General features: G+C 41.1%; 1 protein-coding gene across 1 annotated transcript in view; it reads left to right on the forward strand.

Moving 5' to 3' along the window:
* Positions 1–12381, forward strand: part of LOC121151834 (S-adenosyl-L-methionine-dependent tRNA 4-demethylwyosine synthase TYW1-like) — an 87620-nt gene that overhangs the window by 33740 nt on the left and 41499 nt on the right. The window contains exon 2 of the mRNA XM_040973688.1: positions 8306–8441. Within this exon, the coding sequence (XP_040829622.1) occupies positions 8306–8441 (136 nt within the window). The remainder of the gene's footprint in view (positions 1–8305; positions 8442–12381) is intronic.

Here is a 12381-nt window from a genome sequence, read left to right on the forward strand (position 1 = left end):
ATCCCGGCTCTTGCAAGGTGAGAACTTGCAAGCAGTAGCCACTGGTTAGGCTACTGGTGCCAGGCCCCTCCCAAAATTTAAGAAAAAAAAATTTTTTTTGTAGATATAGAGTGAGACCACTTATATCCAGTTGTTGAATGCCCCGAATGCCTATACCAGCTGGCACTGGATCCCCTAAAAGCCAGGAGCTGAGAATGCAGTCTAGTTCGTTCATGTAGGTGCTAAGAACCCGTAACTTGAGATTGTCTGCTGCCTCTGACTGTGCACACTGGCTCAAAACACATTCTGCTATGGGATGCAGGTGTCTCTGGCATCATGTTCACTGCTGTGCCAATTGCCAATCACATTTTTTGAATGTTTTCTAATGTTTAGTTTTGTTTACTTGCAAGGCAGAGTAATGGAGAGACAGAGAAAAAAAAAGGGGAGAGAGATCTTTCATTAGCTAGTTCTCCAAGTGCCTACAGTAGCTGAGGATGGGAGCCAGGCTGAAAGCAGGAGCCCAGAACCATCCAAGTCTCGTATGTGAGCGCCAGGGACCCTGAGTACTCCAGCCGTCATCTGCCACTAGGCACACATCAGTGAGAAGTTGGATGGGAAGCAGAAGGGGGACTTGAACCCAGGCACTCTGAGGTGGAGTGTGGGTGTCCCACGCAGCAGCGTCATCTGGTACACCACAATGCTGCCTCCCTTTTGGTTTTTTCAAGCCTCAACAAAACCCACAATCTTAAGGATGCTGTGGTTCAGGAAAGAGTTGTAGAAGTTGTGCTGCTGCTGGAGAGACTATGCACAGAGTAACCCAATCCAGAGCCTTACTAAAGTTCTGGAAGACTTTGATACTGAAAGCTTGATGGGGCTGGGTTAGACAACATGCTCATCTCTACTTCGTGTTTGAAGCGGGGCAATCTTGCTGGCTTTGAATGATGTATTAGCCCAGGGTTGTCATAAACATGAGGCCGTTCTCCAACCTTCACCTTACTCCAATGGAATATGTGCATACAGTCAGCCTCTGTGTCTGCAGGTCCTACTTTGTGCATTGAAATATTTGTAAAGAGAAAAAAGCACCTGCAGTGAACATTACTCTGTAAGCAATGCCATTAGCACCTTTCACACTGCCTTATGCATTAGAAGTCATCTAGAAGTGATTTTAAAGTGTACAGCAGGATGTGTAGGTTGTATCCACATACTATGAATTTTATACAAGGACTGAGCATCTGCAGATTTGGGTATCTGTGCGGGATCCTGAAACCAGTCTCCTGTGAAAGAATAACTAGTTCAGAACAAAAAACTCGAGAGCAATGAGTTTTGCCATACCAATACTATGCCCTGTCTTATAAGTAGATGGTTTAGCACCAGGTGTTCTGGCATAGTTGCTTAAGCCTCCACTTGGGACGTCTGCCTCCCTCATCAGAGCACCAGTCTGCATTTTATCTGCTTCTGATCCAGCTCCCTTTTAACATCCCTGGGAAGGCAGTGGAAAATGGCACCAGTACTTGGGTCCCTGCTACCCACGTGGGAGATCCAAATGACATTCTAGAATCCTGGCTTCTGAGCATTTAGAGAATGAACCAGCAGATGGTAAGTCTCTGTCTTTCTCTTTCTTTCTCTTTCTTTTTTCTCCCATCTCTGTCACACTACTATATGTGTGTGTATATATATCAATGTATGTAGGTTTGTATACACAAACACATAACACATAACTAGAAGGTTCAGACACCCTGGATTTTGTGCAGTAGCCTATTTCAATTTTAAAATTCTTACGTATTCATTTATTTATTGCAAGGTCGAGTGACAGAAAGAGAGAGACTTACCATCTGCTGGTTCATTTCCCAAACACCTACAACAGTCGTGGCTGGGCCAGGCAGCAGCCAGAATCCAGGAATTCCATTTGTGGCTCCTCCTGGGAGACAGCAACCCTCTTAATCATATGGTGAAACACCGTCAAAACTGGTTGGAGAAATTGCTATAAAACAAAACTGGATCCACTCACTCACTGTACAGCAAGCCTGGTAGTAACAGTGGAGTGGTGGGAGAAAGAAGGTGTTTGTTTACAATGCGCAGAGCAAGGCTTTGGGCAGCTACTGTTGGGTAATTTCCAGATTCTTCCCAGGTTTGGGATAAAGATTCTTACACACTGGAGTGGTGGTTTCACTTGTATCCAAGTGCCTGTTTGTTTTGTAGTTCTCACGGCGCTACGTGGGCTACTTGGCCCTACTGTGCTCGTTTAGAATTGTGGTGTCAAAGAAGACTATTTGCATTCTGGGGCTATGTGCAGGTGTTCCATTTTGCTCCAGACCTAGGGGTCTTGGAAAAGAAACCTCCCAACGCAAGGCTAAACATTTAGATATTATCCACAGAGAAGTTAAATGGCCTCATGAATCTATGTTCAGGGCCCCAGTAGGGTCCAGCTACATCAATTTACAGTCGCAAAGCAGGACTACTTTAAGCCAAGGAGGACAGCTGACAGGCCACGCAAGGCTGGGGCCTGATCGTGTCTAGCACCTACATCAAGGCACTACGTTGGGGCTCAGTTTTACTTGCAGCATCCATTGCTGCCTCCTGGGCTCATTAGCGGGAAGCTTTAACAAAAGCAGAGGCTGGCCTGCATCCCAGCCACTCCAGTATGGGATCCAGGCATCCCAATCACTGGCTTAACATGCTATGTCTCAGACACCTACCGATGGCCTTTGAAATTCTTGATTTCATAGTCTGAGTTGAACTAAAAGCTGTCCAACCCCCATTTCCCCATGGCCCAAGAGAAAACTGCAAGAAAAATAGCTCTGTTAAGTGCAAATAGTATTACTTATTTCTGTGTATTTCTAAATACCATCTGTCTTTTATGTCTTAGTTCCCTTTGGGGTATTGATTATCTAATTGAACACAGAGTTCACGAATTTTAATCATATGTTTATGATTAAAATGTTGTTGTAGTGCTAATCTAGCTAGTGAAGTCAGCATCAAGGTACCTCTGGCAACCGTTTTATCTTCGAGTGTAGACTAGAAAGTCGCAGTGTTCTCTGTGTGGCTGGGTGGTTTACTAGACCTTAATTTTTTAATGAGTTTTTTTCCTTTTCAGTAATGGTGATACCACTCATCCTCTTGTATTTTTGAGCAATCTTGATCTTGTCTATTGGTCTTCCCTTGGCCCACATACATTCAGACTCGTGGCCCTTTCAGGACACGTAGCTTCTCCCTTGCAGCTCCAAAGCTGTGCCATTGTTTCCCAGGGAGGGGTCTTCCAGGACTTAAGGGATCTCAAAGTTAGCCTTATGCAAATCTGGTGATTGCAGCCAGACATCTTAGACACATGGGCAAGCCTCTGCACTGTGTGCATACCTTTGAGCTCTTGTTTGTCCTCATAAAAGTTAACAAAGTGCCAAGAATGTGTAAGACTCATTGCTAATTGGACTGGCGGTGATGGGAAAAAATTATTTCTCATGAGGAAAAGCCTTCTTACACCCCTCAAAACAAGAGTTTTTATGATGGTCATGTAACATGTAACAGCTATCTTTTGCTGGAGCAACTCACCCCAGATTGCAAGTAACAGAATCATATATTTAGCTTCCAATTCCACACATTACCATGAAGGTCTTTGGGTTTTGGTTTTCTGGATCTTAGGGTTGCCCATGTAGCATGTCAGTTTGCAGACTGGTGACTACGTAACAGGCTTGGTTAGGATGACTTGGGCCTCTATGCACGTGGCTACCTATCCTCCAGCAGGCATTCTAGACTTTATCATGTGTGGCAGAGTTTCAAAGATCTACTTCTATGTCCCGACCAGCAGGACAGTCAATGGGGGTCGCAACCAACCTAGGAGAGAATGACTGGAGAAGAGACACAAAAAATGGACAGCAAGACAGTAGGTCTGATCAAGCTGTCAGTTTATTAATTTCAACTGAGGGTTTTTATATTCTTCAGTAACTAAGGCTCAGAGAGGGAAGGAGAAATTGGGACACAGGTCATCGTCTTAAGACCGATTGTTCTTGAGCAGCCACCATACCAACAATAGTAACCAACATATCAACAATAGCATAGGTAATCAGTAGCAAGATATCGGCAGGTACAGCATAAATCACATTCTTAAACAGTTGCTAGAAACAATTGTAGCTAAGCATGTGATTAGTTTCATAACCTTTTTCCCAAGCATCTAGCCAACTGGGGGTTTTCCACTGTCCCATAGCTCTATATTCAAAATGGCTTCAGTGTGGCTATAGCACATGGCTCCTGACACTCCTTTTTGCTCATTTCCTGTCAGCCAAAACCAAACCAGACAGTTGGGCCTAGAGTCAATAGAAGGGCACTCAAATCTAGAGGGCAGGAGATGTGGATGGGGGACAAGGGAGGTACTTATGGCTGTGTTTGCAGTAGACACAGAGTACGCCAGAGCGTACTTGTAGAGGATCATCAGCCTTGAGCCTGCAGGGCTCACCGTGTTTTTGAGCAACTCTGTTGGAAAAAAAATATATAGTTATGTGAATGGCCTAGAGGATATAAAAAGGCCAGAGCCGTCAAATCTTAGAGACATCTGCTCCAAAGGTGTTTTTTTTTTGTGTGTGTTTCCTACAGCATGTTTAAGAAAGGAAGAAAACAAAACAAAAAACTAGCACTCAAAATCAGGAGATTTGCATAAAATCTGGAAAATGATCCAGCAGGAACTGTCCAGAGCCAAGTTACCGTGCCTTCGAATTAGCCACCGTCCTGGCATCTTATCCCAGAGGCTCAGCGTCATCTGTCACTTGTCAGAGAAATTGCTGCGTGAGTGATGTGATGGAGCAATGATCTTACACCTTTATTATTCCAGCTTTATTTCTATTACTTTGTTTTAATTTTGGCAAGACATTCATATATTTTACAGAACCTTTATAAATTGGATGGCTCTTCATAAACGTGTTTGAAGAGATGGATGAATTTTAATGAGAAAGTTTTCCAGTGTGCATTAGCTTAGATTGTTTATTAAAAAAAAAAAAACAACTAGAGTGAAATGGAGATGGATCCTAAATGTGATATGATCTTTTTTATAGGAAGCTTTTTCCCCCAACATATTTTGTTTTTAGTAAATGTGCTAAATGTAAAATACTGCCTTCGGTGTCTGACTTGAGGTAACACATCTCTAGATTGGCTGAGAAGCAGCAGTGCAGTCAGTGACAAGCTCATGCTCTGTGCTAGAGGGTCTTGGTGGGACCCCCTCCTGCCTTTCAAGTGCTTAGTCACCTCACTTGAAAAATAATTTGTGCTCATTATGGTGGCACTATATGTGTATGAGATAATGTATAAAAATACTTTGGAGTTTTGCCTTAGAAGTGATACCCAAGGGATTTTTTTTTTGACAAGATATGCTTGAAGGCAAAATCCATGTCTTGATTATTATATTAAAGCATTTATTAATAATGAAAATTTCTATTTACCAGGAATATAAAACCATGTAAGAATTCAAAACATGCAGCTGCAGAATCATAATTTTTTTTTTCAGGTTGATAAAATAAGCATATCAATATCAGTAGCAGTATTAATGGCTGAGATAATAAATTTAATCTGTACTCCTCTTGTTAATGACTGTGATTTATAAGAAATATCTGAGAGAAGCTACTTTGAAGAAAATAGGTTTAGTTCAGCTCACAGTTTTGGCAACGGTTTGGGTAGAGCATTGGTCTTGTCTGGTAAAGGCAGTGGATGATGGGATACATGTTGAAGGATCCTGCAGTAAAGCTCAGCAGCAGAGAGAGACAGGCAGCAGGCTCGTCCTCCATGTCCACGTTTCTATGAAGCCACCATGACTTAACCACGGGCTCTGCCTCAGCATCTTTATCTAATCACTTTGAAGGTTAGATTCAGACGCTACCTCTTAATCCATTGGCTATGGGCGCTAGTCTACTAACCATTGTTGTGGACCAAGCCCTAACAATTAGTTGGATCTTTCAGGGTCAACCCAACTAATATACATATTACAGCAATTACAGAAATAGAGAATTGCAACCAGAAGCTTTGCAATACAAATTCTTTTCAAGAAAACAGAGCAGTTACCCAACAGCCTATGTGCTGGACATTATAACATGTTACAATGAAATAGTTAAAATTTTCTTTATATAATTTTTAAAGCTATACATATTTATGCAGTATAAGCCTATATTGTGTCAACCAAAGTAATTTGCATTTTCATTTCCTTACATTCTTTTAATTTCTTTATTAATTTCTTAATTTCCTTATTAATTTCTTAATTTCTTTATTTAACAAAGTATTGAAATCACATTGGGGATAACAGCTGACCACAATGGAATGAAACCAGAAATCAATATAAAAGATGACTAGAATATTCCAATGTGTTTGAGATTTATACAGTCCACTTCCTATTTGATTATGATTCAGATAATAGATCACAATAGGCCAAAAAATTATTTTGATGAATGGTGGCAGTAAAGAAACCTTATGGATTGCATGCCAGCACAAATGACAGAGTACAAACAATTTAAAAATACAATTAAAAAAATCAAAATACTGGCAAAAATTATTTGAATCTACTTTTTCTTAGCTGTGAATGTTAAAGGCATGCAAAAATAGAAGGAGCATTTATTGAAGGAAATTGGCTAAACATTGGACCTGTATGCTTTGTGGTATTAACCGATACCATTCTGGGTGGTCAACTGCTTGCCTGGGCATGGAAAACATGTGCCAACACACATACAGCAGCCCCGAGGCAAAAGCTGGGAGAATTATTGGTAATGGAACTCAAGGTTATTTCTGTCCAATCATTAGCTGGCCACTAAGTTGACTGAATACAGACTTCAGTGAACATACACAGCAATATCGCATTTACCAGATAAGTTCAGTAAAAAGAAAAAAACAATTGCAAAAGAAAAATAAACAAACAAATAAAAATCTATCGATTCCCTGCCCCTCTCAAAAAATACCTTCTAGGCTGATTTTTAGAGTTGCCACATAATAGAGCTTAAAATGTTGTGTTTTTGTGAGGAAAGAAAAGCGACAAGGTATGTAAAGAAACAACGGACTTGGCCCACACATAGGGAAAACGGCCAGTAGAACCTCGCCCCGAGGAAACCTAGATGGTGGATTTGCTAGGCAAGACTTGAATTTAGACATTTTAAATGTTTTTAAAGCGCCAGAGGGAATCCTTTGCAAAGGACCAAATAACAGCACGTGAATGGTGGACTCACCAAAAAACTATCAAGAGCCTCGGACACCTGTTGGCCTGTTTAAGCATGCCAGTAATATTTATAAAGGAAATTTCAGAAAGAAAAGCTGGGATATGAACTGGCACCCCATGGGATCCTGGCCTGTCCACGACGAAGGTTTAGCCAGTGAGCCATTGTGCTAGATCCCAGAAGTAATATTCTCTAGACAAATGTACAATACATTGAGAAATAGTTATAGATAAGTCATAGAAGAAAAATCCATGAGATTATTGAGAGAGGTTTTCTCTCCAATTTCTTGTTTTAAATTCACTGAATAGATTGCAAAGCCCATTTCGAAGGGGGGGGGGGGAACAGACCTAGCACAGTCTAGGTTTAAAGCATACTTTGCAATAAATCCAATAGACACAGGAGTGAAATTATGAGAAGAGAATCTGAGAGAAGCGGTGAGTGAGTGATCTTCACAGGAGCAGAGAAGGCAAAGCAAATCAAGGCTCGGGGGCCGGAGGTTCTCAGTGCTGCTGCTCTGGCTGAGTTGCTCGAATCCCCCAATAGGCCGTCATTTGTGCTCACAAGGGCTGACTTTCAGCTCACTCCCACTTTCTGAGGCGTACAGACACGGCTTTGTGCCCTCTAAATAAGACTTGAGCTTTGGGTTGTGTCTTGTCCCTTTGAAGTCTTCTATCACTGAGTTGATGGGGTGGGGGCTGGCCCCTCATCCCAGACCCCACAGCACTGCGAGGCTTCAACTGTGTGTGTGCCTTGAGGGACAGAGTTTGTAGGGAGAGTTAAGTCTGAAAAGCTCCCTGATTGTATTGTGATAAAGCTGCCAGATTTACAGTTAGAGCTCGTTCTGTTTATCCCACAAAAACCCCGTGTTTAAAAAGGGACCAATTTTAAATAATTTAATGGTTTCCATTTGTTGGAGACGGTCCCAAGTCATTTGAAAAATAACCAGAAGACATCTTATTTTATCACATTATTAAAATCATTGCTTCAGTCTTTGGAAAGAAGTACAAGTCTCTCGATCCAGTGAAATGTTTAATTACCACACTTGTTATAAACTGTAAATTTTATGTCGTGGGGAGCCTGCTACAGACATAATTTTGCTTTTATTTTTCTTGCTTTCCTCTTTCTCTTCTTTTTAAAAAATAATTGCCAAGAAACCTCAAGCCAGTTACTCAGTTGTATGTCAGTTTGCCCCCCAGCACCAAAGATAGCCTGAAGAAAATTGATCGCCCACTCTTTAAGGATTTCTGGCAAAGATTCCTTGACAGTTTAAAAGCCTTAGCAACAAAGGTAAGAATTATGACATCTTAAAGGAGGAAAACAGAAAACTGAGAAGTATTTAAAATAGTGATGAAAAATCCTCAGTGTTTCAGACTTTCTTTTTCTCAGGAATATTCCATGTGTTTTGGTTAATATTTTAATCGTGGTGCTATGTTATCATTTGTCTGTCATAGGAGAGAAATGTAACTGCCCTTCTGAGGATAACTGATGAAACTTGGTTACACAGCAGTACCTAGCAACAGATGTATTGGGAAACTGTGTGTTCAAATCTGCAGATTAATTTTCCTGTGCGTCTATAACCCAATTTCTCATCCCGTAAATAACTCAGGATGTCCACATTTAATGTCTTTGCCTAAAGGCAGTTGGCTCTCCTGGTGAGTCCCTTCGCCGGGGTAGGGAGCATCCAACCTGCAGGCAACATTGTCATCATTTGGTCAGGTTCTGCTGAAGCAACCGCACGTGGGACTCAAAAATAACCTTGCAACAGGCTAATTGTTCAGTTGATAATTTTGGATGACCCACAGATGATATTGTAAATATCCAGATGGGCCTCGGTGGAAGCAAAGTGTGCCCCATGCCTGGGCAGCACAGCCAATGCCCTGTTCTTTCATACCTAGTGACCTCTGGTCTTTTCCCTTGACCCCACATCCCAGCAGGAGGTACTTTTCTCAATGCTGGTAGCCCTTTCCTCTTTCCTCTTATTAGACTGCTGTGGAAGAGGTCAGAATCCTTCACTTCTCCAGGCATTTCTTCCCTTCGACCCAATCTGACTGATAATGAGACACCACAGGAGTTTAAAACAATTAGGTTTCTATTTCTAGTGGCATCTGAGAATCTACATGTTGAACATCCCAGGTGACACAGGATAGACACGCAATGATGGAGGTCACTGTCCGAGAAACCCTCCCTTCCTGTCCAAGGCCCAGCACTAACTCTTTGCCATCTGGCACTGGTGTATGTGTCCAGATGCTGTGTCGGCTCTATTCCCTAGGAGGGCCAGTCTTCCTGCTTAGGTTGCATTTCTGCCTTTTGTTCCCAGCACTTTCCCTTTTCTGAGTCTCTTCTTGCTGTGGATCCTGGAGCATCCATTCCTTCCATTCTTTGACTTAACCAATTCTATGCACCCCGCAGGCTCAACTTCGTCTATTATGTATACCATAAAACCTTTCCCAGTTGCAATTAACTGCCATTTTCCTTCCTGAATTTTCCATTGATAAAAAGCTTTGCCCTTCTGTTTGATGCTAACCACACTCTCTCTTACTTATGTAGAAATTCCACGTAATGGATTACATAGCATGTTTTATGGCATTTTGATAAATGGTTCTTGAAAGAATGGATGACTGGCAACTTAATAGATCTTTGTCATATACCACATGCATTTTCCTGAGTGAGTAGTTTTTTTTTCTGTCTTACTTAAGCAATGAAAAAGCCATTACTTTGGTTCCTAACTACCTTGGATTATTTTTTAAGCAGGCAGTCAGTACTTCTTGGGTCCCTAAACTTACTGGTGTTTGCATTTAGCTTCAGCTGTATCATCTCCACCTCTTGCTAGGACAAAGGATGCGCAATGTAAATAGCAGAATGGATTTCGGTGAGAGTGAATAAGTGCTGGCAACACTAGGTACATCCAATCTTGTTCTGTGGGCTGTGTTCTGAGTCACACTATGCAAGGTGACAAGTAGGCGTTAGCACAATAACTTAATACTTACTTCTATTCCTTGGCCAAGATTTTCCACAAAACTGTTACCTTGAAGTTACCATCCTTTGCCCATTCCAGTTACGATTACCTTTGGCTTGACTCATTGACAGAAATGTGGTAGCTTGGAGCTCTGCAGTGTTTTCATATCTAGGATTAGAAATCTTTGATTGTCTGCACATAATTGTAATAAGAAATGTTTCTTTGGGCTGCTTTGACTGTGTGCCCACACATCAGGCAGTTGCTTTCTAGGCATTTTGTAGCAGTATGCATTTGTGTTTCTCATTCTTTTTTTTAAGATTTATTTTATTTTTTTATTGGAATGGCAGATATACAGAAAGGAGCAGAGACAGAGAGGAAGAGCTTCTGTCCATTGGTTCACTTCCCAAGCGGCTGCAATGGCCAGAGCTGTGCTGATCTGAAGCTCCTATCAGGTCTCCCATGTAGGTGCAGGGTCCCAAGGCTTTGGGACATCCTCAACTGCTTTCCCAAGTCAAAAGCAGGGTGCTGGATGGAAAGCGGGGCCATGTAATTAAAAGCAGGATCCCAGGGCATGCAAGGCAAAAACTTTAGTTGCTAGGCTACCACGCTGGCCCCGTGTTTCTCATTCTTACATACTTTATGTGGCCATTTAAGAGAGATCTGTGGCTGGAAGCTGCTCTTTAAAGATTTGCTTTAACTCAAGAAGTTATTTCTGTGATAGAAGGTATAATAAATGCTATCAAGAATTTGCTTTGTTATGTTTAACATTCCAAAGTTAAATATACAGCATGATAGCAAGGAAATGGTAAAAACCTAAGTGTCCATCAACTAATGGCTCAATAACTAAAGGTGGTCCATATCCACAATGGAATGGAATTTGAGTCCACCATAAGAGGTGATAAAGCTTTGTCATTGTGCCAGCATGGATGGAACGGGGACAGGTTACAGTAACTCTAATCAGTCAGAAAGACCGCTACCACATCATCTCAGTCATGTGGAGATGAAAAAGTTGGTCTCAAGGAAGCTTGGGGTTACAGTGGTGGTTCCCAGGGGCTGAAGAGACTGGAAGGGAGGGCTGAGAAAAGACTGACTGCAGGTGCCAAGCTGTAGTTCAGAAGGCGTAAGAAGTGCTGGTGTTCTACGCAGTGGAAGCGAGACTACAGATAATGTCCTGTGTGTCGCTCTAAAAAAAACTGGAAGAAAAGAGTTTAAAAAGGAAGGTTAGATATTTGAAGAGATAGTTACTGGTTACGTTGATTGGGCATTCTGTTGTGCATAGAATCATCAAAAGGCATCCCCTAAAAATATACACTTTTAGTGTTGAGTTTCAATTTTTAAAAATTAAATATGTACGTTCTGACTGTATTATGATCAAACTTGTTATTACTAAATCTGATATGATTTGACTTCTTATATAAAAGCACTATTCCATATATTTTCATTGGGACACTCATTCTGTTATCCTGCCTGCTATTTTAGGTGTTTAGCAAATCTATACCAAAAAAGATGTTTTCTGATGGAGTATTTTTTACAAACTTTATAAACAATTAGGAAATTTCTTTCATCCCAGACTTTCAGCCTGTCTATTTGCTGGGGTTACGCAAAGTAAAGGTAGCGTATTTGTTGTTTCAGTCTTGGCAAGTGCAATATTTACATTTTCAGATCTTTATTCTTTATCAAATATTTCTTTTCAATATGAGAAGAGAAATATATTGGTACTGGAGGATGTGGGGCTCAAAAACAATTCTGTCAAGATAACAGAGCAAAGAAAGTATCAGCCTCTGGTTCCAGCCGTGACAGCTACTTATCAAGCAGTCCTTTTTATAAAGAGAGAAATCCATCTTGCACAAGACAGTGGTGCCTACCGTTAGCAGGAGACTTTTATCAGCAGTGTGACCAGATGTGTTTCTTCTAGTTACATTATTATGTCAAGGTCAAGATCTGGTAGGGAATTTGAAACACTTAACCCCTTCCCATTTTTAAGCAACGGCAAGGATGTTCTTGAAGCCTCCTATGTAAAAAAAAAAATAATAATAAAGATAAAAATAATTGTCAGCTTTATACGTTGTTGGATGCAAAAAGTAAACATTAGCCTTTTTACCTGCAAATGTTGGGATGCTGTGACCTGCCATCACTACTGGAATATCGTTGCTCGTCGTTAAAGAGGGCTTCTTATAGTTTAATGTCATTGCTGTGCATCTACCATGTCAATAAACCAGTGCCTGCCCCAGCCCACAATTTGCAAATTAAAATGTTTAATATTTGATCTTC

The sequence above is a fragment of the Ochotona curzoniae genome, unplaced genomic scaffold (assembly GCF_017591425.1).
Source record: "Ochotona curzoniae isolate NIBS_2020 unplaced genomic scaffold, NIBS_Ocur_1.0 contig_2321, whole genome shotgun sequence".
NCBI lineage: Eukaryota > Metazoa > Chordata > Mammalia > Lagomorpha > Ochotonidae > Ochotona > Ochotona curzoniae.